Genomic DNA, 26814 nt, shown 5'->3' with positions numbered 1-26814 from the left:
AGAATTCAAAATTATCCTGAAAAATTGCAGGAATAATTGGAGGGGGAAAAAAAAAAAAAACAAAACAAAACCAAATATTGGATTTCAGTATGTATGAAGGAACGTACGCAGCGTGTATGTGGGAAAATCGGCTAAGCAAATCTGAACTAGGGAGCAGCTGGAAGGATACCCGTTGTGCAGAGAACGCGAGGCCGTGGTGGATCACAGAGCAGCCGGCCCGGCTGAAGGACCAGGGCGGTTTCCCTGGAGAAGGGAGGCCTGGGAGCAGGTTTAGGCTTTGGAGGCAGAAAAGATCCCTGCACAGAGGAGGGGAGAGCTGCTGGCCTTGCCCTGCGGGGCTGGGCCGTGCTGCAGGCTCCACTTGCTGAAAATTTTCATTTAGGAGTTTAATTTAGACTTTAGGAAAATCTGAATGAAGAGGTTTTTTAAGAGCATGTGGGATAAACATCTGTCAGGAGGGAATTAGGAAGAGTGGATCCAGCTGTGGTGCCTGGGGGTGGACAAGGTGTTTTCTTACAGCTACATTTTCCTGGGACTCTGGTTGTTTCTGTGTCAGCAAACAACGTCCTTTCCCTGCACCCCACCTTTGTAAACAGCAGCTTCCATAATTCCTGACCACAGAAAAGGTACCTGAAATTACAGTAAACACAAGTTATTTTTATGACTTCAGTGGCGATGGCTGCAAGGTTTTCTGTAGCTTTCCAGCACGCTGGTGCTGCACCTCGGTGCTCCGCGTCTGCACTGGGACGTCCGTGCGCACAGAGGGATCGCTCTGGCTCCAGCGGTGGGGACAGGCAGGACCTTGAAGTGCTCGTGAAAATGGCAAAAAAATGGGGAGAGCGACGCCAGCACGTGGACGGGGTGGAGGAGGAGGTGCACAGCGCGTGGCTGCGGCCAGAGAGTCGGGCAGGCTGTGGGCAGCGCGTTGCTCTGAAACCAAACCCAGGTCTCCTCCGGTGGGACGTGCCCTTCGGGGGGTGGATTTGGAGAGTCGTCTTCTCCTCAGTCTGTGCAGAACGTGCTTTGCTGCTGCTGCTACTGCTCACTTCTTCATCACAAAGTCACACATTGCTCAATCAAATGCCTTATGAAGGATATTATTTCTCCATAATTATCCTCGTCAATAAAACTCATAATCTTCTCAAGGAAGGAAATCAAGTGTTATTTGGCAAGGCCCGTTTTCAGCAAAACCAACTTGTCCAACATCCGCTGTGCTGCTGTCATTTATTCCTCATCGTTCAAAACTTCTGGTTTTGTCGGTTTGTTTGAGCGGTCGTCGGCCGAGGGTTGCCACCTGCCCAACCTGCCCCTGCTACTCCGTCGTATCCTGGGTCGGAAAATATTTCCGCTCCTCAGGGCTCATAAATTTCCCCGATATTTCAAGGCGTTTTGAAAACAAAATTAACCTCAGCGCAAGGAGTGTCTTGACTCGTTGTTTTCAGGCTCCTCGATGCTATTTATTGAGTTGGCTCAGCCCCAAAATGAGCAGAGGAATGCAAGGGCACTGCGGCTTCTCGCTTGCATCCAGGCAGGAGATTTTAAACGCAGATGATGTAGGCTAGAGGGGTGACCTATACATCCATGGGAAGAAAAACTTCATTTCCTACTTGGCAGGTTTTGGGTGAAATATGCGGAAAGCTTTTTTTTTTTTTTTTTTTCTTCCCTGCGACATTATTTTGTGTTCCCAGTGCATGCAGTAACGTCAGCTGAGGTAGCTCTGCCCGCTGGAGCAGGGTGGTGTCGGGGTGAGCCGGGAGCGTGGGGGTATGGAGGGGCTGAGGGGCTGAAGACGAGGAAGAAGAGCCACCGAGAAAACCATGGGCAGCGTCTGCTCCGGGGGGCTGAGGTCAGTGTGCCCCCCCAGCGCTGGGCATGGGGAGAACACCTGGGCAGGAAGAGGGGGGCTTTTGTTTCCCAGAAAGCCCCTGCAGCACGGAGAAGAGCTCCAATTACTTCCAGTGAATATTATAAAAGCTCTTCAGCTTGAGCCCCGTGATACTTGACGTGAGGAAGCCGGGCTCAAGAGCCATCTCATGATTCTTAAGTAAAGACAAAGGGAAGCATGCTAAATGTGAATTAGATACTGAATGTGCATGATATGCAGATGAAAGTCCCACTGCCATTTCCCTTTCTAATGAAGACCCCTGCTTTTCCTTGGATGCCATTTGACATCCTCTGCCTTGCTTTACCTCCTGCAGCAAAGATGCAGAACAGAAAATGAGAGTTGCAGGCCATGTGTTCAGATTCTCGTTTTTGCTCTGTTTCTGCCGTTAGTTATTTGGGGCGTAATGAGATGTTTACTTGTCAGAATCATCTAAAAACTGTTGGCTCTTTGTTTTCATATGTATGCAAGATCCCTTTTATTTTAATCTATTCATAGGAATATGCTACATAATCACACGCATTAAAATCAACGTATATTTTTCGCGAAGCGAGATTTCTTCCTTTCTCGGTAAACATCTGGAGATCGTAGAAATGTAGGGCCCGCTGGGGGCCTTTAGCCCAACTTACCACTTGGAGCAGGGCTGCTCCTGCCACGGGAGCCTGTCACTTGTGGCTTCGTGTCAGAAGCTTTGAAAACCTCTAAGGCTGGAGGTCCCTCACCGCTCTGGTGACCTCTCCATGAAGAAGTTTTTTTCTAATCTCCATGTTCTGCAAAACCCTCTGGTCACGGTGACGTACGAGCTGGTTGTGTTGGGCCTGGAGAAAGGGAGAAAAAGGGAAACCCGACTGTAATCTTCCCTCTCCAAAGGGGCGAGTGAGGTGAAGCAGAGCCAGAGCCTTCCCAGGGCGCGCGGAGGAAGCGAGAAGCGATGGCCACACGCGGCCCCCGCGGGGGGTTCTGCCTGGGGGTGGGAAGGAAATTCCCATGAGAGTGGCCCGACTCAGGCTGCCCAGAGGGGTGGTGGGATCTCCCTTTCGGGGGATTCCCAAAGCTCAGCTGAAGAAGACCCCGAGCGTCTCTTTGAAGTTGACCTTGCTCAGTAGAGGAGGTTGGACTGGACTCCCTCTGAGGCTCCTTCCTGAATTTTTCAAGGCTTCTTTCATCCCATCCTCCTTTAAAACTCTCCTCTGTCATGGTGACTGCAGAAAATTTGACAGCAGGTCACCAGCGAGGTGGGGGACCGCCAGTTAAACTGCTGGGACGAGGGAGGTGATGGGGCAGCAGCGTTTTGTAGAGCTGCTACAGGCTGTTGAGTTCAGTGCTTCCTGCACCTCCGCGGAACCGGGTTTGATCCACAGGCCAGAGCTCTACCTCTTTTTCTTCAGGAAATATTAAGGGGTTTTTAGGTTAAACCTCAGAACTCTTGTATACAAGACTTAATAAGTTGAGGCCCATAAATAAAAGTCAGCTCCCAAACATTTCTAGGAGCTGGGTCAGAGGTTTCCTTTGGTGTTTTTCTAAATTGAAATCCGTCTTCTGTGTCCTCCCTGGTGCGGTTTCCAGGAAGACCATGCAACAAGCCAGTAATTCCCAGGATTTTCTAAGGCTGCAACACCAGCAGAGGCAGAGAGGAGTGGACAAACCTGTTCAAATCTGCCTCTGCTCTGTTTACAAAGGGCGTCCTGGAGCGTCCCAGCCCAGCGGCTCTGCAGCGCCGGCCGTGCAGGAGCAGAGCCGCGCACGGCTCCTCGGTGCGCCCGGCTCCTGGTCAAGCAAAGCTCCAGATGTGCTTGTCCGTGCTGGGGAACGGAGACACTGAACCAACAGCCCCAGCGCAGCTTCAAAAAACCCACAGGGAAAGCCTCGACGCCAATATTTTTTGGACCTTGCGTCAGCCCTTCCACGGCTCCCTTCGCCTTCAGCCGCTGGAGGAGCTGGAAGGTTGCAGGAGTGATTTATTGACACCCACCGCAGCGCTCGGGTCTCGTCCAGCCTTGGGGCCGTCCCGGAGCGCACCCAGTGACCCTTCCCGGGCGGGCGCTGCCTCGGGGCCGTCCCGCTCCACCTCCCAGCCCCGCAGAGCTGCCCCGCGTCCTCCCACGGCTTCTCTGCCCCGGCTCCCGCTGCCTCCGCCCCAGGTGTGTCTCCCGCTTTCTCAGCAGACAAAGCGCTTTCTAGGGCCGGGCTGGTTTCGTGCTGTGCAGTGTCAGCCCAGCTGCGGGGGAGCCTCCTTGTCCCCGTCAGTGTCCTTGGCTTTGGCTCCTCGGCCTCAAGCATCCTCCTCCGGGGCAGCCTCCGAGCTCCGCGGGTGCCGATGCCACGGGGGTCCCTCAGCACGGGCTGGGGGGGGCACAAACAGTGTCAGTGGTTAGGACACGCCAGCCCATGCGCCCTCATTTCTGCTTTCTGCAGGGACCTGCGTCACCGTTACGGGTCATAGACCGTTGCTCCACATGCAGCATTTTCCACAGGACTCATCATTCGGTGCAGGGGGAAAACACACAAGTGTGTTAAGACTGCATGCACTATAGAAGTACAAGAACAGAAATCAATATGTAAAATAGATTTATTTTATTTTATTCTATTTATTTTATCTTATTTTATATTATATTCTTTTTTGGTTTGTTGTATTTTTCTATTCTAATTTGTTTTATTCTATTCTATTCTTGGTTTGGTTTATTCTATTTTATTTTATTTTATTTTATTTTATTATGCTTTATTTTATGTTATTTATCTGGAATGAAAGAAAAGCAGCTGTTACCAGGTGCTAGGGCACCACATGCAGCCCTGCCCCTGCAGAGCCCCGTTCCCTCTCCTGCGGGTATTTGTGCGTGTGCTCGCGCTGGGAGTGCATCCAGCCACTCGAGACAACAATATTTTTTGCTTCAGCGTTACCTGCAGAGTGTGTTCAGAAAGTCTGAACCCCCCCACACCCCCCCCTGACGTCGCTGGGGTTGAACTGACATTTACTGGCTTGTAATTTGGCGAGCACACCATTAAAATCTGCTTTGGACTCGTCTTTCTTCCTTTCCTCTCCAAGCTTCCGCCCATCGCATCCACGGTGTCCGTGCTGCTTCTGTTTTCAATTCTGGGGGGGTGGTTGCTACTTTCCTTCATGCCTTTGCTGCCTGGGAAAGCTCCGTTGATGCTCAACCTGTGCCAGGTTCAAGCCGTGAGCAGAAAGGAGCCGCCATCCCCACAGACACTCGGGTCCTCCTTCAGCCCGGAGAGGCTCGGGCACGTCTCCAGATCCCACACGAGACCCGTTCAGGTGTCGTCTCCGCTCCTGACAAATACTGTGGCCTCAGGGAGATCTCCCAAGAAATTGCCCATAATCGATCAGATTCTTTCTTTTCAGACATAAACCTGGAGAGTTTTTTACCAGCCCCCACAAGGCCACTCATGCAGGTGCAGCTGCGACCCCGGCACTTCCCACGTCTCTCTTGGTAGACGCTGCACAAGAAGGTTTGGTGTCGGTGTTGGCCACGAGTTGCTTTTCCATTCCTGTTCTCGATTAGAAGTGAGATGCATCTCCCCTTGCCGAGGACATCCACAGAACCCCAGGATCATCCGGGCTGGAAAAGCCCTTGCAGCTCCCCCAGCCCAGCCACGACCCTCCCCCTGACCGTTCCCAACTCCCCCAGATCCCTCAGCGCTGGCTCAGCCCGACTCTTCAACCCCCCCAGGGATCCCGGGGACTCCCCCCTGCCCTGGGCAGCCCATTCCAACGCCCAACAGCCCCTTCTGCACAGAAATCCTTCCTCAGAGCCAGCCTGACCCTGCCCTGGGCAGCTTGAGGCCATTCCCTCGGGGCCTGGCGCTGGGGCCTTGGCTCCAGAGACTCATCCCCCCTCTCTGCCCCCTCCTGGCAGGGAGTTGCAGAGGGCCAGGAGGTCTCCCCTCAGCCTCCTCTGCTCCAGACTGAACCCCCCCAGTTCCCCCAGCCGCTCCCCAGCAGACCTGTGCTCCAGACCCTGCCCCAGCTCCGTTGCCCTTCTCTGGCCACGCTCGAGTCATTCAATGGCCTTTTTGGGGTGAGGGGCCCAGAACTGAACCCAGGAATCGAGGGGCGGCCTCCCCAGTGCCGAGCCCAGGGCTCAGATCCCTTCCCTGTCCCTGCTGGCCACGCCGGTGCTGACACAAGCCAGGATGCCGTTGGCCCCCTTGGCCCCCTGGGCACAATGCCAGCTCATGTCCATCCCAGTTCAATTCCTGAGCTTTTCCTGCTTTTGCTTTTCTAGTTCCCTCCTCCATCCCACTTGGGGAGTTCACGAGCAGCTGGTGGGTGCTGAGTTACCGGCTGGGACCACCCTCCCAGTGCAGCCACTGGAGCCCACGGGGTCCCAGTGCAGCTCTGGGAGCACCAGCAGCCTGGGAACGGCGGCCCAGAGCAGCAGCAGGCAGCGTTTCTTGTGAAGATGAATTTTTCAAATCTTCACTGAACCAAAAACTTTCAGATCCTCCTTCAGCCCCTGGGTGCTGTGGGGTGCATCGCCCGGGGCCGTGTGAGCGGGCAGGAGGCCGGGGGCAGCGAGGCAACGCGGCTCAGCCCTGAAACTTGCTCCCCTCCCCGTCTGCCTGTGACCTCACCAGCTGGTCTCAAAATCACTACGGTTTCCAGGAACGGTGTCATCGTGGGCACGAGGGACATTCCCAGCCCCTCCGCGCCGGTGGCTGCAGTATGCAAATCTGCATGGCCCATCTGCGTGCCCAGCGGTTAAAAAAACATTTAAAAAAAATAAAAAGTGCTTGGGCGATTGCTCTAAGAATATAAACGTAGGCAGTGTGTCTCATAGATAAATGACGGTGAAAAAAATAACTTCCCTCCCTCCAGGGCTGAAATGTCCGTGTGCGTGGAGGGTGTCTGGGTGCTGCTCACCCGGCTTTCCCTGCCAGCCCATGGGCATGGGCCGTCCCGGGGCTCCGGGTGTCCCCTCGGTCCCCAAGTGACCGTAGCTACAAACGCCGCCGGGGGCTGGCAGTGGAGATGGGTGGGATGGGTCACGTTCTCCGCGTGCGGGGTAAAATCCGTCCCCTCGCCGCTCAGGCAGGTGTGTTCTGGGGAGAGGCGTCTGACTCCCTTCACTGAACTCTCGCTTTTCCAAACAACAAAATCTCTCGGTGGCTTTTCGTTCGTGTCCCCCCTCACAGCTGCCACCCTCGACGGCCTCAGGTGGGGAGCAGGAGCGGTCCCGCGAGGCGAGGGGCAACCTGGGGAACGGGCTTCAAAACAGAAAATATCCCCACACCCTCCTCCGGCTCCCTCCCGGGGAGAGGCGAGCGCCGGGCCTCTGCCTGGATGGGGTGTCGGTGCTGGGTTTGTGTCTTAGTCCGGCTGTTCTCCCTCGTCCGAGCGGCGGCCGGGGCCGGCGCTCTGTCCGGGAGGAGCGGAGGGAGCCAGAGCCCCGGGACGGGTGAACGCTGCCGCTTCCACCGCCTCGTGTCCCACGTGCGGACGGTGGCAGGCCCCTTTAGCCACAAATCTATGCAAATGCAGACGCTCCTGCCTGTCTCTGTGCGGGTTTTTTAAGGTTTTATTTGATGTTTCGGTGCAGGGGAGTTGCTGATGTGCCATGTGCATTTTTCTAATGATTTTACCCCCAAAAGATGTCGTTTCCCCCCGGCAGCCCTCTCCCCTGCAGGCACCCGTGCCTCGAGCACATTTTGCTCACTTCTTTTAACCCCGTTATTATTAATACAGTTTCAAAATGACAATTTTACACATGACTAGCTTGTCACATTAGTAAGAATATCAACTTCGGGCTGTCAGGGAGAGCGGGGGAAGCGGGTGCTGCACCCCCGCGGTCCTGAGCAGTGTCCCGTTCCGGGATGCTCCCACGGGAAGCGGGTCGGTGCCGTGGGCACGGGTGAAACCCTCCCGTGAGGGTGGCTGGCTCCCGGATGGGCTGTGCTGGCCCCGTCACCGCGTGGCATCGCCGCCGCGCCGGCCGGGTTGCCCCGGTAACTGTTGCACGTCAAAGGGAGCAACCGATGAACAGGCTTAAAAAAAGACAAGAAGCCAAACAGCACAAACAAACCAGGTATTTGCTCAGAGGGGTTGTACGGTTTTAATGCCCCGAGCGCGTAATTATTTACGAGTAGCTTGCCTTTAATCAAGGGCAGCGTAGGGACCGTGCTTCAATATAAATACAGTCACAGATCATAAACCCTCGGCAGCAAAGCCGGACAAAACTGATCCCTAATAACTCTGCGGTTGAGCGGGAGGCTCCGGAGCTTGTTGACAGACACGAGTGGCTGCAGAGAACAACCAGATTATGAACAATAAAGCGGCGCTGGGCGCGCTCGGGGCGCTCGGAAATACCGGCCGGTGCTCCGGGGAGGGGCAGCGCCCGCGTCCCCCGCGGTGAGGGTGGGCCCCGGGGCCCGGCCGGGCTGCGCAGACCCTCTGCTCTCACCACCCGAGCGGGGAGAAGGGGAACTGAGCCCCGGGAACATCCTTAAACACCCCGCGAGGTGCATCCCTTGGTGGAAGCCTCCTTGCGCTCTCTCCTGCTGGCACCACGCACCCCGTGTTTCGGTGACATTATTTTTTTTGAAAACACGAAGCCAATAAGTGCATGTCAGTAGTCTCCTCTATTTATCTCCTCCTCGTACATCTGTCAGCCCCTCTCCTTCCCCTGCTCAGCACTCCGGTGCCCAGCCTGGGGTTGTTGCTCCCGAGGCTTTGCTGGGGCAGCAGCTTTGAAGCCGGCGGGAGTTTTGCCCCAGTGAATATTACAGCAGTTTCCTCTGAGCCTTCAGACCGCAGGGGAAAAATGATTCTCTTATTTGTTTGTGAATTGCTGTGAAATTCGACAGACTTTGAGGACACGGGCAGTACCCCAAAGGGCCTTGGGACCATCACTCGCTGTCCCTGGAGAGCTGGGGGGGGCACCAGAAGCCTTCGAGGCAAGGCATCGGCACCCGCGGCGTGGGGTGGCACGGCAGGCACGGGGTGGGCTTGGCTGGAAGGAAATGTAAAATAGAAGTGTTAAAAATCACTATTTTCGTAATAAATTAAAAAATATACGTAAAAATATATAAAATATATAATATCTATAAAATATATAAAAATAAAATATATAAAATATATTAAAAGACATAAAACATATTAAAATACATTAAATGTATTAAAATAAATTTGACAAGGGGGTGGACCTTCAGCAGAGCCTGGTGCCACCACGGACTCTGGGGGTCTCCTCCCCGCAGGCTGCGGGGAGGGTGAGCAGATGCGAAGGAGCCGCCGGGCCCTTCTGGAGCGCGTGGCGGGGAAGGTCACCCCGACCTTCCCGGGGCTGTTTCCCGAGGTGCCGTTCCAGGGGTGACCCCGCAGGTGTGTGACAGGAGGCCGTGGGCAGCGCGAGCAGAGCTGCGGGTCCCATGTGCAGCCCGACGGCCGCGGGGCCCTCCCACAACACCGACCCATCACGCACGGCGTTACTCAAATGGAGAGCGTTTTGGTGAAGCATCTTTCTTTCTTTATGCTTTTTTTTTTTTTTTCTGAATTATTTTTAGACCTTAACCCAAAAAAAAAAAAAAAAAAGTTTGAAATTTGGCACCTGTGTCTCGTGTCTCCCGTGCAGGCGCAGGCAGCGGGCTCGGCGCAGTCCTCGCCCACCCACGGAGCCGCCCGCCCCATGCCCATGCCCGTCAGATCCACCTCCGCCGGCTCCACCCCGACCCACGGCCCCCAGGACTCGCTCGAAGGCGTCGGGGGAGACGTGCAGGAAGCTTTCACCCAAGGTGAATGGCACAGAGAGCAGGACCACATCTGGCGGTAATCCGGCGAGGCAGAGGGGAGATTCAGACTCGATACGGGGGAGAAATTCTCCCCTGTGAGGGGGTGAGGCCCTGGCACAGGCTGCCCAGAGCAGCTGTGGCTGCCCCCTCCCTGGAAGGGCTCAAGGCCAGGTTGGACGGGGCTTTGGGCAACCTGGGCTGGTGGAAGGTGGCCCTGCCCGGGGCAGGGGGTGGCACTGGGTGATTTTATCCTCCCTTCCCACCCAAACCCTCCTGTGATTCGATGATTCTATGTACAACAGAAGTGTAACTCACCAATATTGAGACAATAATTCCAAAGCCCTTTCCTGCACTCTAGACCGAAGAGATTGGGGGCACGTTTTTAATCTTTACAACTTAATGAGATTATTTCTATGATTATCATCTTCCCTCCGGGGAAGGGATCTTGCATCCCAGAAAGTGACGCCCACAAGTAATTTAACAGTTAGACATTTAAAACTGGTTGTATTTACAAATCTGGTGGTTGGACCGTGCTATGATTTGCAAGAGGAGAAAAACAGGCTCGTGACCAAAAGCAAGAAAACAAACAACCTTCTTATGCGCAGCGTCTAGCTAACGGCTCCTCACCTCTCTGCTGGGTTTGTGGCAGAAAGGAAGCTGAAATTGTGCAGCGCAGCTCAAGGCTGTTCCTGACAGAGGGGTTGGCGGGTGTGCACATCTGCAGAATGGCTCGCTTGCTCTGCTGGAGACGTGCAGCAGCCCCATGGAGAGAAGGAAAAAGTGGTAAAAAGGGAGAGGGGAGGAGGGGAGAGGAGAGGAGAGGAGAGGAGAGAGAGGAGAGGAGAGGAGAGGAGAGGAGAGGAGAGGAGAGGAGAGGAGAGGAGAGGAGAGGAGAGGAGAGGAGAGGAGAGGAGAGGAGAGGAGAGGAGAGGAGAGGAGAGGAGAGGAGAGGAGAGGAGAGGAGAGGAGAGGAGAGGAGAGGAGAGAAGAGAAGAGAAGAGAAGAGAAGAGAAGAGAAGAGAAGAGAAGAGAAGAGAAGAGAAGAGAAGAGAAGAGAAGAGAAGAGAAGAGAAGAGAAGAGAAGAGAAGAGAAGAGAAGAGAAGAGAAGAGAAGAGAAGAGAAGAGAAGAGAAGAGAAGAGAAGAGAAGAGAAGAGAAGGCCATAATGAAGAAGCAGAAGGACAGATAGGACAATGAACTTTTTCTTGCTCCAACCATCAGAGCTCCTTTTGCACCATTTCTACAAGTTACTCCCCTCTGCGTTGGAAAAAAACTATCACTGTCTGGCCTAAACTCATTGCTGCCAACTGCTCCGTAAGTAGACATAGCAAGTGCTGGATTATCAGGTTATCCCAGCTGTGCTCCTCTCTGTCCACCTTGTCCTCTGGTTCTTGGGTAAAATCCGTGTGGTTGGAGCAAATGGGTGAGCTGCCCATTTGTGACTAATACGGCTTATCGTGCTTCGTACAAAATCAGGGCAGCAGTTGACATACATATTTTTATTCCCCAACTTCTGTAGGTAGTGTGAGTTTATACTTAGCTGCTGTTGCTTTTTTTAAAAACAAAAAAGTTTTACAGTCACGCGTTTCGAAAAAAGTCGATTTTTTCCATGTCAAAGCCATTGTTGGCTCAAGAAGGGCTCCGGCATTTGAAGACCACCAGGTGAAATGGAAACGTGTTCAGCTCAATGCAGACCACTGCCTCTGCCCCAGATACTGAGGATCCCAACTCCTTGGCGACGCTGGAAGGCGGCAAGCAAAGACACAACTGTCAGTCCGATGTCAAGAAACTTGGCAAATTATTTTTTTTTACCTTCAGGGACCATCTCACTGCAGTGGAGGGGGAAATTAGTTATTCGTCAGTCCTACCTACTTCAACTCTGTTCGTGGTGAGGGAAGCCGTTCCCGGTCGGAACGGGGGCCAGTACTCTGTAGTTCCCAGGAGTGGGGTCACTTGGGTTCTACGCTCTCTTTTCTTCTCTCTTGCCCATATTGGCTCAGAACTCTTCATCTTTGGTACTGCAGAAGCATCCCGGGATGTAGAGCTGTGAGAAAAAGCAGCAGCAGGACCCCGGGTACCTCTGACAGACACAGAGGTTGTTCCTGAACCCGCGTTCCTGGAGCGGTGGGACATCCACTCATAGTGCATATTCTTACTGACAATAAAAGAAAAAAGGACAGAAAATCCACCTCTCTGGCCTGCACTGGCGAGAACTTCACCTGTTTGTGGGCAGAGACAAGGTCGGGCAGCACCTCTTGGTACGGACTCTGGGCGCTGCGTGGGACACCCTCGTGGGACTTCTGCAGAAGATGACAAAGTCGTAGCATATGGAGCGGCAGAACCGGAGGTGGTGTTTTCTCATCCCGGGTAGGGGAGGTCGTGAATCCGGTGTCAGATCCCTTTGTCAGATGGACGCTGCCCTTTTCAAAACAAAGAAAACACGAAAAGAAACTTTCCCAGAACTGATGATGTGTCTCAGGACCAAACAGATTTTTAAATCACAATTTGCATTTATCGGCTGCTCATCAGTTATATCCTTCTAGAAAGATCCTCCTTGCCTGAGCGAGCTGCTGCCGGAAGAAGGTGAGGGAGGAGACTGCGAGGTGGCAGCGGAGGAGCAGGAGGAACCAGCGAACGCTTTGAACTGGTGTTTGGCGGCCGGAGTGGCGCGGGAAGGGCTGGGAGCCCCCGGCCCCCAGCCTGCTCAGCAGAGGGAAGGGCTGTCACTTGTCCTCCAGAACTTGGGCCACTGGACGGGACAGGCGATGGAGGAGATCCAGCCTGAAACCCCCCAGCATCCAGGACTCATCTGCGAGAAGGAGATGTCTTCTTCCGATCCCATCGGGAGGAACAAGCTCCTCATCTCTAAACACTTCCAGAAACGAGAGCAGAAGCAGGCATTTCCAGGGAGGCAGGGTGCCAAATACCAGAGGCACAACACTCCATCTGTTGCTGTGGGTGGTCCAGTCGCCTCCTCTTCATCTCTACAACAAGTTTGATGGTACAGCCGAGAGCTCTCAACTGATTTCTTTGGCAGCTGCCTCTCCTTCCCCCCTTTGCAGATTGGCTTTCTTTTTCCAGGCTGCGTAAAGTGGAACAGCAGCGCAATGAGTCCTACCAGTTACTGGGAAAATCTGCTCTATCTGCCTCATCATTTTCCCCTTTCCTTTTCTAATTAGGAAAGCACAAAGAGATGAAATGATCTCCTTTCTGCTGCTAGGAGTAATGAACACATGATTATAGTAGTACATTAACTGTCCTACTTGGGGTTTGGGGTTTTTTTTTCATCTTACAGTATTGCTTTGGCATCCAAATGTGCTCTCTATCCATCTGCTTTCTTCTTCGGAGATACAGGCAAAAGCCATGACAAAGCAAACTTCTCTCTGCACAGTTTACAATCACCAGAGCTGTCTTCCTCAAACTCCTGGCTCCGATAGAAGCTGATGTAATTAATCAAGGGCTCATTCATGCCTTTTACCTGAATGCCTGCTTCCTAGGCAGATAGTCTTCGTCGGGACCTGTTGATATTGCCCAAAGTGAAAACTTTGGGGTTTTTTCTAGGTTTTTAACACCTGACAGCATCTCAGATGTACGTTGCGATGAACCAGGTGTTGTGTAAAACTCTTTGGAGCTGGGCTAAGGGCTTGTGCAGCAGCTGCATCACGACGGCTTGGTGGTGGTGACGACTCCCCAGAAGCCAAGGATCTGAAGGCAACACCTGCAGGACACTTTATTTCACAGGGTTTGGTTTTTTTTAACGATATTTAAATTATTTTTGGTCTCCTGTGAGCTGCCCCGTCAGTGGAGGAAGGTCTAGAGAAGAAAACCTGCAGAGAAGTGAATCCCGGCGACCTTGATCATATCATCTTCGATAAGTTCCCTCCATAGGCGATCTCTTGATCTTCCCCTTGGCCAGAGGGAGAGCGCAGTAATGCAGCATTAGAATAAAACGCCCTGATGGAATTCCGGCTGAAATCTTCAGATGCAGAGGCCACCATCTCATTAGAAAACTAGTGCTGCTGTTTATCGTCTTGATAGAGAAGAAAACAGTCCCTCGGGATTTCTGAGATGCAAATATGACCCACTGCTGCCAGCAGAAAGGTGGAAGTTCCTCTCATGATAACCACAGTGGTGGCTTTGTTCAACTACTAGAAAAATCCTTAGAAGAAAAAAAATGGTCAACAGGCTCCATAATAAGTTTCCTGGAACGATCCTTCCGGAAAGACAATCTGCACAATTAGTGCTATTTCATATTAATCATGCAAAATCAGGCAACTTCAAGGCAAGTGGAAAACACAGGAAACAGGAATAAAATTTCTATGTTTTCACATAATAAAATAACTGAATGCCACAAGCCAGGAGGGCTTCGGGTGGCTTCTGCACGTAGATGACCAGATGAGCTCGTTAACTTTATTCCTCTGTTTCACGGGGAACTTTACAGCCTTTCACGGGGAATTTTACGACCTTTCACTCCCAAAAGTAAGGCCAGGAGGGGCGGTGGTTGTGCTTCACCGTCACGTGCAGTGACGGGACTCGGGACATCTACAAACCTGGATGAAGCGGCCTCAGCTGCGTGAGAGATGCAGAGGAGTCTCTTAAGTCACAGGTCCCAGACTTGTTGGCCAAAATTTGAATTTTTTTTTTTCCCCAGGAATTGCACACTGTACACGCACGGGAACACCCAGTGCCTTGCTGCTGCTTTGGGCACGATGCTGGTCAGGTGGCAAGGGAACCCAGAGGGAGAAGGTGCTGAGGGGCAGTGGGGAGCGTGCTCTCAAATCCACGGGCAGAAGACAGGGGCCGGTGCTCTGACAGCACCCCCGGGCAAGGCCGGGGCGTTGGGGAGGTTAAAGCACCACGCCTGAATGGAAGAGACGCCCCACGTCAAACAGAAGCGACCGTGGCACGGACAGCGGTCGCTCCCACAGCTCGGCACGGGTGCAGAACGTCACACCCGCTCTCTCCGGCGGTTCCACACGTTGGTGCCCTCGTGCCCGCGCCGGAGCGAGGGGAAGGACCCGCTCCCAGACGCCGAGATCTCAGAGACCCTCAGACCCCCGGTGGGCCCGGGGTGCACATCTGGTGCCTGTGCGGGATGAGGGGCCGCCTCGAGGCGTTTCCAGTTAAAGCACAGGGATGGCTCAGGGGGGCTGGGGAAGCTGCAGCTCGGGGCCGTCGGCTCCGCAACCTGAGAAACGGCGACAACGCGGAAAACGTGACCCCGCGCCATCAAAGCCTCCAAACAAAACCCAAACGGTGCGGCACAAAAAGGCTCTGGAGGAGAAAAGGGCTGGGCGAGGACGGGGCTCTGCCGGAGGGACCGGCACGTGGAGCCAGCCTAGATGGAGGAGATGGTCACCTTCCCAGCATCAGCACTAAGCGCCATCCCCGCTGCCCTCGCCACCCGCTTCAGGGGCAGGAGCCAGCCCGAGGGCCCCGCGCTGGGCCCGGCTGCTCTGGCCGAGCCGTGGCAGATGTGCCCGTCGCCGATGGGGCGAGCGGGTCCCTCACGCAGGACCTGGCACGGGAGAGCGTGCGGCTGGAACCGGGCAGTGTCACCGGGGGTGACGGCGCCCTGCCGTGCCCCCGGAGGAAGAGGGTGAGAATTCAGTTACCCTTTATTCCCCTCAAACCTCAGGCCCATCGATCGCAGCAGAGGAGCCGGCAGCGATAACGACCGCGCAAGAACAAAGAGCACGGCCGAGCCGCAGGAGAAGCATCGTCTGCCCTTGAGCTGCCGCGCGCGCTGCCCGGCCGGGGGGAAGAGCGGTGTGGTGGCTAATTAGCCAAAGAGGCAATCGGGCAGAACCGGGCTGTGCCAGAGCAAACCCCCATCTCACAGCAGAGCTGCTTGGGGGGGCCCTGGGGTCCCAGGGTGGGGGGCCGTGGGGGGGGCGGCGTGGCGCGGGCAGGGCGCGTGCGACTCCCACTGTTCCGTGTGTCTGCTCCGCTCCAGGTACCAGGAGGAACCTCCGCAACGACCTGCTGGTCGCCGCCGATTCCATCACCAACACCATGTCGTCGCTGGTGAAGGAGCTTCACTCAGGTAAGAGTTAACCGAGCAGCGGGGAGCTGGAGCTTTCTCTTTAGATTTATTTTTTATAAAAACCTCTTTAAAGCGCAATGCGAGGTTACACGTTCATTTTTACAAGGATTGAATGAAAAAATAATTATCGCTCGCATCACTGCGCGCTCCCAAGACCTTCCGGAGGGGCTTTCCGTCGATTTGCCCATGGGCGGTGAAGGCAACGCCCGCGGATGCAGACCTGGCCTGGCGCTCTCACCGTCGGGGATTCATGAGGCCGGCTCGCGTCCCGCTCCCACGCTCCTGCTCCTGTCGATCCCTGCCCGCCCAGCGGCACGGAGCGGCTTTTCCAGAGTGCCCCGCGGGCACGTCCGGGCCCCTTGCTGGGCAGGAGAAGCGCCACTGCCCAGTCCCATCTCTGGAAGCCAGAGCTCCTTCACAGCACGAGCCGGCAGGTCCGAAGCCGGTGGATTTGTGAGAGTCTCCCCCGAGTGTGGCTTAGCGACGGCGGCGCTGGAGCCGCCCGTGAGACTCCTCTGCAGTGATACAGTAAAGGCCAAACAAAGGATTAAACAGCGATGTGGAAAAAAGATAATTATTCCCTTTGTGGCTCGTCACTGTGCCGGCGGAGGTAAAACCCCCTGGTGGGACTGGAGCAGCTTCTGCTCTGCTCCGGGGACGCGTCCCGTGGCTCTCGAGCCCTGTCGGTGGTGGAGCAGCCGATCAGTCAGGATTCCAGCAGCGTGTTTGTGGCCTGCCTTCCCTTACAAGAGCGAAGGGAAGCGTTCTGTGATCAGACTGAACCTCACGGTTTCGCGCCTCCCCCAGCCCTTTGCTGTATCCGGTAGCTGCATCGCACAACCCCCCCCATAAACTTACCAAACTCCATGTTAAAGGCAGTTAGGCTTTTTGTTCCTGCTGCCCTTAATGGAGAACTCACAGTTATAAACCGGGTTGATATTTTACTGCTAAGCAGTAAATTCATCCAGTCTGAACCCCGTGCCTTGGCTGCGAAGGCAGCTGCGAGTTAATAAAGTCTTTCATGTATGACAGCAGCATCGCCGGTGCCACTGCAGCGCAGGGCCGGGCGTTTCTTCAATAAATCACCGTGCTCAAGGCGCGCACACCTCTCCCCTCTTCCCTCTGGGCTGAAACCCGGCGAACACACGCTCTGCCCCAAACAGATGTCTGCAGCAATTTGGGTTTTTTGCTTTTAATAGAAGAGCGTGTTTGCAGCGGGGTGGCAGCGCTGGGGGGGGGTGGCCCGGGGGGGGGGCTGGTGGCCGACGTGTCGGCCAGGCCTGTGGCTCTCCCGCCCTCCCCTGAAACCCCCAAGAGTTTGGCAAACGCAAACAGCCCGGGGTTGAGCTACTGACAGCCCTTCCAGGCTTGTCAGGGATCGTGCAAAGCAGTTACGGTTCACCAGGGAGTGAAAATGGAATTAATTACAGTCTCCTACTTGAGGATATGCAGATACGAAAGCAGGCTCCCTTGAAAGTAGCTGAAATCATTTCATTTGTGTAAATTAGGAAAAGCATGAGTTATCCTCAGCTGATGAGAGTCAGTGGGATTTAACACATATTGTCCCGGAGGTAAGCTGTGAGAACAGACACCTCCTCCAGCCCGGGCTCGCCCGCTGTAGCTGCAGGCATTGTGTTTGGAGGTTTGTGAGCCGCTGCCGCGGCACCACCCGCACCTGCCCTCCGTCCCCCTCAGCACACGCGTCCCTGCGCCAGGGAGACGCCGCCCAGGGTCACCCCGGCCTCCCAGAGCTGCTCCCGCTGCCCCTGCTCCCGCGCTCAGAGGCTCCCGGGGCTGCCCAGCGAGCGCTGGTACCGGTTTTACTCCAGCTGAGCTCAAAAAGCCGCCCGGTGCCCATGGGCAGGATCCAGGCGCGGTGCTGCTGGAGCCGGCTCAGCCCCGGGCTCGCAAAGCTGCCGAGCGGGGGGCAGGTTCAGGGCCCAGAGCGGCTGCGGGGCTCCAGGTCACGTCCCTTGTTCTCGAAAATGCGCTGGGTTTTGTCCGTGATCTCTCCTGCGCTCGCACGAAGGACTCGGCGGCGGCCGCTGCTGAGCAGGCAGAGGCCGTGTGACTCCCAGATGTCTCACCGGTCCGGCTGTAGAGCAACAAAGACAGCAAATGTTTGTAAGATCCCCTTTGATCACATCAATTCAAAACGCTTCGGGTTCCCAAAGCGTGCCTTTAATCGCAGGGTTTTCTCCTTTGCTTTGCTCCCAGCAGCCTGTGCAGTAGGCAGAAGCGATATCACTGCTCCTAATAACTGTCACCTCTTGACACAGGACATTGAAATGTGGCACAGGGAGATAGGAGCCACCATCCGCAGAAGAATGCGACCTTCTGCTCCCGCTCTCTGCTCCATAAATACGGGCCTGGCCATAAAGTCTCTCCAGCTCAGCCGGAGTTAAACAAATGAGCCGCCGGCAGCGCCCGGCCCGGGGGCACAGCCGGTCACCAGTTACCTGGCTCTGCCCCAGCGCCCGCATCCGCGTCACCCAACGCCTGCCGTGGGCAAACCCTGCAGCGCCAGGAGGGACCCTCCAAGAAGCCGTTTTCATTTTTCTTTCTTAGATTCAGCCTAAAAGTCACGACTTCCCTCCCGCCGGGTGTGCTGTGCAGTTCTTTGTTTCTTACAGTGCTGGAGCGAGTGCGCAAGGGGCTTTGGTCCCAATTCTGCCTGGGCCGGGTTAGTAGTCCACTAGTAGTCCACTCTTTTGGGCAATGTAGACACTGCTTCCAGCCAGCCCTCTGCAACCTCTCATCGTCCGGCCAGGACGGAGCGGGGCGGGTTTTGCCACCAGCAGTGAACAGATGCTGTGCCGTAGGAAGGATGGTGCTGGTCCCCCTTCCCCTTCCGTGTCAGCTGTGCCTGAAAAGCCACATCTTCCTTGCCACGGAAAAGTTCCTCGAGCATCTATTCTCTCACCTACTTGTCTCATGTCTGCTTTTTTTTTTTTTTCCCTTTTTTTGAAGCAGAGGAAGAAGATGACGAAGAAACGGAAAAGATGCAGAATGGAAAAGACCAAGGTAAGGGGACAAGCTGCAGTCTCTGAGCTGTGAAGCATTTTCTGACCTGCAGGACCTCTGCCGGGAGCCCCAGGAGAGGGCTCTGGGTGTCCTGCGGCCGCTGTGACCCCACCTGCAGACACCCCGCAGGTTTACCCGCCCGCTCCGGCCATCGCCACGCTGCCGGGTCGCGCTCTCCAACATCTGCCATGCCTTGGGATGATGTCACAGCCAGGGTTCCTTCAGCGGGTGTAGTCAGCTTTCAAGAATGTTTTTCTTTCAGCGAAGGTCATGCACAGAAATGTGTAAGAGGAGGAGGAGTTGCTCTGAGTGCTGCGAGAAACCCAGTTCAGATGAATATATTAGCAAAAAAGCAAAGCGTGGGCTGGTTACCAGTGAAGCTCCGGAGCGGTGGGACCGTCATCTGCTGAGCCACTGCCTCCCCCGTGACCTGGGCTGGGCAAACGTGCAGCGACTCCGCTCCGGCAACCCCGCGCCTGCCCGGAGCTCTGTCCCCTCTGCTCCCCCGGACTGCAGGGCTAGGTCCTCCCCCCAGACCCCTCTTCCTTGGGTGCGAGCGAGTCCGGGACACGTCCCAGCAGAGCTATTCCCGGGGCTGGAGGAGATCGGTGGGTGCAGGAGATCAGTGGGGTGCAGGAGATCGGTGGGGCTGGAGGAGATCAGGGGGGTGCAGGAGATCGGTGGGGCTGGAGGAGATCAGGGGGGTGCAGGAGATCAGGGGGGTGCAGGAGATCGGTGGGGTGCAGGAGATCAGGGGGGTGCAGGAGATCAGGGGGGTGCAGGAGATCGGTGGGGCTGGAGGAGATCAGTGGGGTGCAGGAGATCGGTGGGGTGCAGGAGATCGGTGGGGTGCAGGAGATCAGGGGGGTGCAGGAGATCCCTACGTCCAGGACAAAGACCCTCGGGGGAAGGGACCTTGCTCGGGGGCCTCTGGACTTTTGCTCTCTGTGTGTTAAACCAAAGCACGAGAAGCAGACTTGGACAGGTTTGAATCAGCTCAAGCATTTGTCTCCCTCGAGCCAAACCTCATTTCAGCATCAACAAACTGGAACTTTTTATCCTTTTTTTTTTTTTTTTTTTTTTTTGTTGAACACACATTTTCCTTCTGGCTAGGCTGTAGTGGTGGGGGGCTCGTGTTTCTCACCAACAGAGCTCGTTTTCCTGAGCTTTCCTGTCCCGTGAGTTCTGCAAAGCACTCGGGTGCTCGGAAACGCTTCCCCATGGCTGGTCCGTCAGTATCAGACGTTACAGGGCTGTAGGGGGAAGTGCAGTAAATTTGATTTTAGCTGAAACGGGAGTTTTCAAAGCAGAGTTGCATTGGCTCTAAATCACAGGACCCCCTTTGCCCTAGAACATTCCTCTTCAGTTAAATATTTTAGATGCTTAGCAGATGTCCCTTCTGCTTTTTTCCAAATGTGCGTTGTATCTCGCATGGGAAACAGGGGAAGGGGGACTTCGGAGAGTTGAAATATGATGTATGGTAGCAGAGACGTAGTAAGACAAACTCAGCGCTGTTACTCATTGCGGCAGCAGTGAAGATGGGGGGGGACGGGGACGGACACTGAGACGTGGAACCAAAAGCAGAATTTGGTCCAAAAGCCTTTGTGTGGAATGTAAATATTCTCTCTGCCAGAGAGTAAGTGATTTCTTAATGTCACAGAGTGAGTGAGATAAAAATCTGGCAGAGGACTCGGGGAGCGATCGGTATCTAAACTGCGGAGCGTCTGCGCTGCCGGAGCTCCCCCACACATCAAAGCCCCCCGGCAGGGGTGTCAGGCCCCGGGTTTCGTGCGGGCTCCGCCGAGGCGGGGCGTGACCAGAACACTTGGTCTCTGCCCCCTGTCCCCCGTGGGCCCCGTGGCCGGGACGGTGCCGAGACCCGTGACGCGATGGCCCCACGCCGAGCTCTGTCTGCCCCGGCTTCGCTGTGTCCGGCCCCACCTCAGCAAAGCTCTTCCCTTGCTTCCTCCCGGCCTGAAGGGACACAAACACAAAGAAAAATCACCTGCAGCTCGTGTATTCCCCGACTTCTGCGCTGACGTAGACAAGGGAGACGCGGGGACTCGCCCGCGATGTGTTTCCAAGGGACAGCATCACCCTTGGGCTTCCTCACAAGTTTCTTCACAAAGTTATTTCATATTTCTCTGTGTCCCAATTAATCAACCTCAGACCTCGCTTCCCCGCTGGAGAGACTGAACGTTCCTACGCTTGACACAGCAGCGGCGTGGAAAGGCTTTAGCAGGATGAAATCATTCGGGAAGGCTCCCAAGTTGGCTGCGTCCTCTGCGGTTGGGATTACAAACGAAGCAGCATCCTCGGAGGAGATGTCTGCACGGGTTTCCAGGCACAGGCAGGAGCTGGCAATGTCACGTCCCTCCAGTCAGCCACACGTCACCCGCGGCGGCTCAGCCGGCCTCAGCGCTCTCTCGGCGTTGCCCCTTCTCCAAACCCGCCGTCGCGTCTCCGGCCGCTGCGCGTGTGCCAGACGTTATTCCAGGTGGGACCCCGCCCGGATCCGGCTGTCCCCGGCACTTTGCCGTGGTCCTGCTGCCGCTGTGACCAGGAGGCCAACCCACGACAGCATCACCTGGAAGGAGACTCTCCATGAGCTGCTCCCCCGCGTGTTGGCTGTTTGAATTTTATAACCCCCAAACTGCTTGAAAAGAGACTGAAAAGGTGTGAGCTGCTCTGCCGAGAACGTGCATGGTTTGCAGCTCCATAAGGAGACGGAAATACCCAATTTGAAACACAGCTGCCGTACCGATCAGAAGCGTAGTCCATGGAGTTCCTGGAGGGCAGGGCAGGGTCTGTCCTGGGCAGCTCTGCGGGTGGTACCAGAGCGGGGGGAGTGGTCGTACCCCGCAGGGTCGTGGTGCCGTCCCAGGGACCTCACCAGGCTGGAGAAATGGCCCCTGATGCGGTTCAAGGAGAAGTGCCAAGTCCTGGGGACAATCCCCGGCACCAGGACAGGCTGGGGGCCACCCGCAGGCACCTTGAGGGAAGAGCCCGGGGTGGGCACCGGGTTGCCCGTGAGCAACGTGTCCTGCAATGAAGACCGGCGGTTTTCTGGGCTGGCTTCCCCTCTGCTCGGCACTGGTGCTGCTGCCCCGGGAGTGCTGGGCCCAGTGCTGGGCTCCCCAGTGCGGAGGGACACGGACAGGCTGGAGAGAGCCCAGGGAGGGACCGTGGCAATGCTGAAGGCACCGAAGGATCCGTCACACGAGGAGAGCTGGGACCAAATCACTGTGTGTAAATAACTGCTGGAAAAGACTGAAAAAACCTCAGCCAGAGTCTTCTCAGTGGTGCCCAGTGGAAAGGCAAGAGGCAACGGGCACACGTCGAGATGCAGGAAATTCCGTTTGAAAATAAAAACCACTTTTTTGCCATGAGGCTGGTCCCACACCGGCAGGGGTTGCCCAGAGGAGTTGTGGCATCTCCGCCCCTGGAGATGCTCAAAACCTGCAGGGACAAGGCCCTGACACGCCTTGGGTGGGGGTCGGCCGGGGTGGTCCCACGGGTCCCTTCCCACCTCGGCCGTGCTGGGAGCCCCGGGGTTCGGCAGCCTCAGGAACACTTCTCCCCCTGCTTTGTATTTCAGAGGAGTGACCAGTTAACCCCAGTGCCTGGAAAGCTGCTTGTGGTCCTGAGAAGGGTTCCCCCTTAGAGCAACAAGACTTTTCATTTGACAGGAAACCAAACTACCTCCTTCCTAAACGTGCCTTTCCCCCTGTGTTGCAGGTTAGACGACCTCAGGCTGCACAGCAGTTCAGGTAAGGGTGGATATTTTTTTTTCCTTCCCAGCTCCAGCAGCTCTGCTCTGGACGTGCCGTTGCAATCCACAGCACCGAGTCCCTGCTCACCTCCTGCCCCAGTCCCTTATCCCCTGTTTCTGCACAAGGAGGGTTCCCCGCCTGCCCATCGCGCCACGACCCTTCAAAAGGACGTTGGGTTTTGGTTTTTTTTTTCTTGTTAAGCCCCAATTCTGCTCCTGCTGCAGACAGTGGGAAAATGTCATTAACTTCAGTGAGAACAGCATTATCTCCTGGTTTATGAGTATTTCCTCTATACTGAGAGGCCTCAGCCAGGAAATAGGACCCTATTGTGACGGACACTATCCAGATGTACTAAAAATACAATCTCTACCCTCAAAGAGCCTGCGCTTTAAGTTATAATAAGGCACAACAGATGGATAGACAAACAGGTGGTTGGAGGGCACGAGATAGCGGTCAGGGAGAGAGCCTGAGCCCCGCCGCGACAAAGCCTCCGACGGGCCGGAGAGGGATCCTTATCTCCCCCATCTAAAAAGCTTGTAGGAGGGCACCGATCGGGTTTCCACGCTCCCCGTACGCTCGCCGGGTATTTGCCGAGGGCACAATGCCCATCTCTCACCCTTCCCAGTGGAAGAAGGAGGGTTCTCCAGGCAGAAAACCCTGGTGTGGAGGCGCTGATAATTAGCCGGGAAGGGCTGGGGCCGGGCGCAGTGGGCAACCTTCCTTCTGGAACCTTTGCCTTGAGGCGTTGGGTTGGTCGGTTGGAGAAACCAAACAGGAGAAGGTCTTTCCTCTTTAACTAAGTCCAGACCCAGCCCAGGGGGGGAAGTGGGCCAGCTGAGTGAGTCGGGATGGATCTGAAACAGGATTTTCCGTGATGAAGCCCCCCGCAGTTGTCCTCTGGAGGTAGTTTGCAAAGGAGAAAAAAAGGGGTTTTGCCCTTTCTTCCCTCCCTGCCGTTTTAGTGGTGGATGGAGATAACCCGAAAGCGGCTTGAGAGTTTTTCTAATAGTTTTTACATTAGAAATTCAAGTCCTGCCTCATCTGGGAAACAATCTGGTAACTCAAGAAGGAGTGAAATTATACCATTAGAGAGGAAGCCAGCAATGGAGAGCTGTTTATACTGCTGTGCGTGGCTTTTTCTTAATGTCCCTTTAACTCTAATGGCTTTGGAGAAAAGGATGGCTGTGACCCTGGTCACCCCTTAGCCGCTGATCTGGAGACGAGAAGCTCCCTGTTCCCTGAGCAGCCCAGCAGAGCCTCCAGCAGCGCCGGGGGCCGGCACTGGTGAGCGCTAAGTTAGAGACGACTGAAAAAATAAGAGAGAGAAACTATTTTCCAGGTTTCTTTATCCTCCAGAAAGGATGAAAAAAGAAAAAAAAAAAAAACCTTCAAAGGGCGGTGGTTCTTCTTCAGGTGCCTCGTGTTCCCGTTTGTGGCCCGTGATGGGTCCTCCTGAGCCTTCGTGTGCGGGTGGTGGTTGGCCAAGCGGGGCCGGCGGCTCCAGGGGTGGGGGGCAGCGTCATCAGGGGGGCTCTTTGTTAACAGATCGTGGCTACTCCGGGGTGAGAATGCCCAGCACCAGCTCACCGGGGCTTGCAGAGCCCACTGCGCCAGGCGGGCCCTCGGTGCGGGACCTGCCCCGGCACCGGGTCCCGGCGTCGCTGACTCGGGAGCTCACGTTTCCTCCGTTGCCACACGTTTGGTGTGTCCGAGCTTGCCAGAGGTGGCCCCAGAGGTGGCCCAGCCCCAACCAGAAGGCTCAGGAGGCCCCGGGAGAGGAGCTTGGCCTCGGGCAGGGGCCGACCTCCAGCCCCGCGCGGGCCCGGCTGCGGCCCCGCTCTCAGCGTCCGCTGACGGCGCGTTGTGTGTTTCTGCCGGCGCAGGCGCGGAGGGTTACGCTGACGCTCGAGGGCCGCGTCCCCGTCCCCCGGGAGAGGCACGTCCCAGCCGACACATCCACCATCGTGCAACTGTGACCGATCTCACCCACCTGCTGACGAAAGCGGCTTTCTCCGAACCACCCGGAGGGCTTTTCCCGTGGGCCTCTTAGGTCATTGCATGTACTGTTCTCCTCCATGTGTTTACTGACGATAATCAGACGATGCCCCATCAAACTCAGCAATTTCTGGGAGGTTTAAAAGAAAAGAAGGAAAGCTAATCCTCCCTGCTCCTGCTAAGTGTACCAGTCTCTCCTGATTTCCTCCCAAACGGTCTCATCATCGCGTCACACGCTGGTTGTCTCCTCTTGACTTCCACCCTTCGGTATGCATGAAAAAAAATGGGTGTAGAGCCTCCGGGGTGCCCCGCACGCCACACGGAGGGGATTCTGCCTTCAAAAAAAAAAAACAAAAAACACAACCCATCCTCTGAAAATACCGCGCTGCTGTCGGTGTCTGGTCGCCGTCGTGTGTGACGTGGGGCGTCGATCCCGGGGGGAAGCGGCCGGGCTCCTCAGGCTGTTCAAAAATTCCTTTTTGCAAGCAGGGGCTTCAGGGAGGACCATCGCTAGGCTCCGATCAGCATCTCTGCCTTCATTTTCAGCAGCCGAGTTCAGTTTTGTTTAAAGCGAAGAGAAATAACCCAGTTGTGTAGTCTGAGGCTGGCAGCTCACCACGCTCGGGTCCTTGCTGGGCTTTGCTTCCATAGCGGCTTAGAAAACATCGTAATCAGCCCCAATCACTAGCGATTTTTTTTTTTTTTTCCTTGGTGCTTAGGAATGTTATTTTTAGTGGAAGGAGCTGAGTGCCCTAATGCATCTATAAATATTTATCAAGGGTGATGAATGGAGAGGAGTGATAAACCCTGAAACCAGCCCTCAGCTTTTCTTCCTGTCGGAACCGATACGCGGCCTCGGCTCCCGGTGGAAAGTGCTCGCTGGGTACCTACAGCCCTTGGGGAGAGAGAAAATAAACATACGTGGTGGCCACAGATTTAGCTGAATATAAATATTGTGAATGAGCTGTCAAGAAGGAAAGGAAAGTGATGATAACCTGGTGCAGCGTGTTAGCTTTAGCCTGCCAAGCAGAGCGCGCTCGCGGGGACGGGGAAGGATTTTGTGCGTGTTTTCGGCTGAATTTTGCTGAATTAGGGCCCGCAGAGGCTTTGGCTGCATTCGAGCACCGAGGATGGGGGTGTTGGGCTGGTGGGGGGGCAAAGGCCGGTGGCAGGAGGCGTGTGGCTGTGAGGGACCGGGGTCTTCGTTGGTGTCGCGCTGGGGGGGCCCGGCCCAGCCCCGCCGGGTCCGCGGGCTGCACCAGGGGGCAGCTGGTGGCAGCGGGCGGGCTGTGGGGTGGAAATTGTCACTTCCTTAGAGGTACCCGGGCTCAAAAACCTGGCGCAGGCTGGGGGAAGGGACGGACACCCACCTGCCGCAGCCGTCGGGAGGCACCGAGCCCGGGCCGCGGCGCAGCGGCGCGGTTGCTGCTTTTCTCCTGGTGTCACTCACCCTGCGGCTTCCCCTCTCGCTTTTGCTGCCACCACGGCCCGGAGGCAAAACCTGCCGCAGCCACCGGCTGGTGGCCGGGGCACGTGGGCTTTGTTTGGAAAACCTGGCGGGACCAAGGGGGTTTTATCCGGCCGCGGCCGCGTTGTCGTCCGTGCGTGTTCAACGTGACCCTGCGTGCCGCAGCTCCGCGTCACCTCGCCCGCGGTGCCGTCGGTTTTAGCCAGGAAAGTGTTTCAGCAGATGCTTTATATTCCCGCAAGGCTGGGGCTGCAGGGTGGTGTGGCTGTTGCCGGGAGGGCGGCGTTCGCCGCCGTGGGGGGAATCTGCCGCGGCCCCGGCAACGTGCCCCCCGCACGGCCCCGGGAGGGTCCAACCGTCAGATCAGCAAGGCCTGAGCTTAACTGCGCTTGTCCTCATCAGCCTGCGGCGGGCGGCCGCCCTCCACTGTCGCTCGGGGGTGACGGGAGCTCGCCGCAGGGCCCCCCCAGCCGTCCCGCGGTGATGCCGAGGAGAGCGTGGTTACCTGGCTCGCGGTGCCCCGGGCAGCCTGTCCTGCCGTGTCACCCAAGGGTGTCATTTAGGGAGGTCACGGTGGCGGTGAAGCCCAGCTGGTGGCCCGGCACCGGCCTGGCACTGGGGTGGGCAGCGCGGGCAGAGCCCGGCAAGCACCGGGAGCGGCGCAGGCGCTGGAGGCCGGGCTGTGCCGTGACGGTTCCGGGGCCAGGCAGGATCCCTGGGATCATTTTGCACCCCGGTAACCCCCGGCAGTTCCGCCAGTGACGTGCTGGGACACCGCGTAGGGCACAAACCACCCACCCCCCAGCTTGGTTAACTCTGAAACCTACTGATGAACTATTGTTTGCCTTTGGAATAATCGCCTTAAAACCCCGGGAGGAACAGT

General features: G+C 55.9%; 1 protein-coding gene across 6 annotated transcripts in view; it reads left to right on the top strand.

Annotated features, from left to right (window-relative positions):
- The window catches only part of DTNB (dystrobrevin beta), a 207283-nt gene extending 182850 nt beyond the window's left edge, over positions 1-24433 (top strand). For 3 of the 6 annotated variants that reach the window (XM_074895241.1, XM_074895242.1, XM_074895246.1), the window contains 5 exons: positions 9469-9628; positions 15582-15671; positions 18642-18695; positions 22434-22465; positions 24352-24433. In XM_074895241.1, coding sequence (XP_074751342.1) covers positions 9469-9628; positions 15582-15671; positions 18642-18695; positions 22434-22438 — 309 coding nt within the window. In that variant the 3' untranslated portion in view covers positions 22439-22465; positions 24352-24433. The remainder of the gene's footprint in view (positions 1-9468; positions 9629-15581; positions 15672-18641; positions 18696-22433; positions 22466-24351) is intronic. The other 3 variants (XR_012632627.1, XR_012632626.1, XM_074895264.1) reach the window with 3 other exon arrangements.
- Positions 24434-26814: the final 2381 nt, after the last annotated feature.

Source organism: Athene noctua, chromosome 1 (assembly GCF_965140245.1).
Source record: "Athene noctua chromosome 1, bAthNoc1.hap1.1, whole genome shotgun sequence".
Classification (NCBI taxonomy): domain Eukaryota; kingdom Metazoa; phylum Chordata; class Aves; order Strigiformes; family Strigidae; genus Athene; species Athene noctua.
This window is presented reverse-complemented; position numbering and strand designations above follow the sequence as displayed.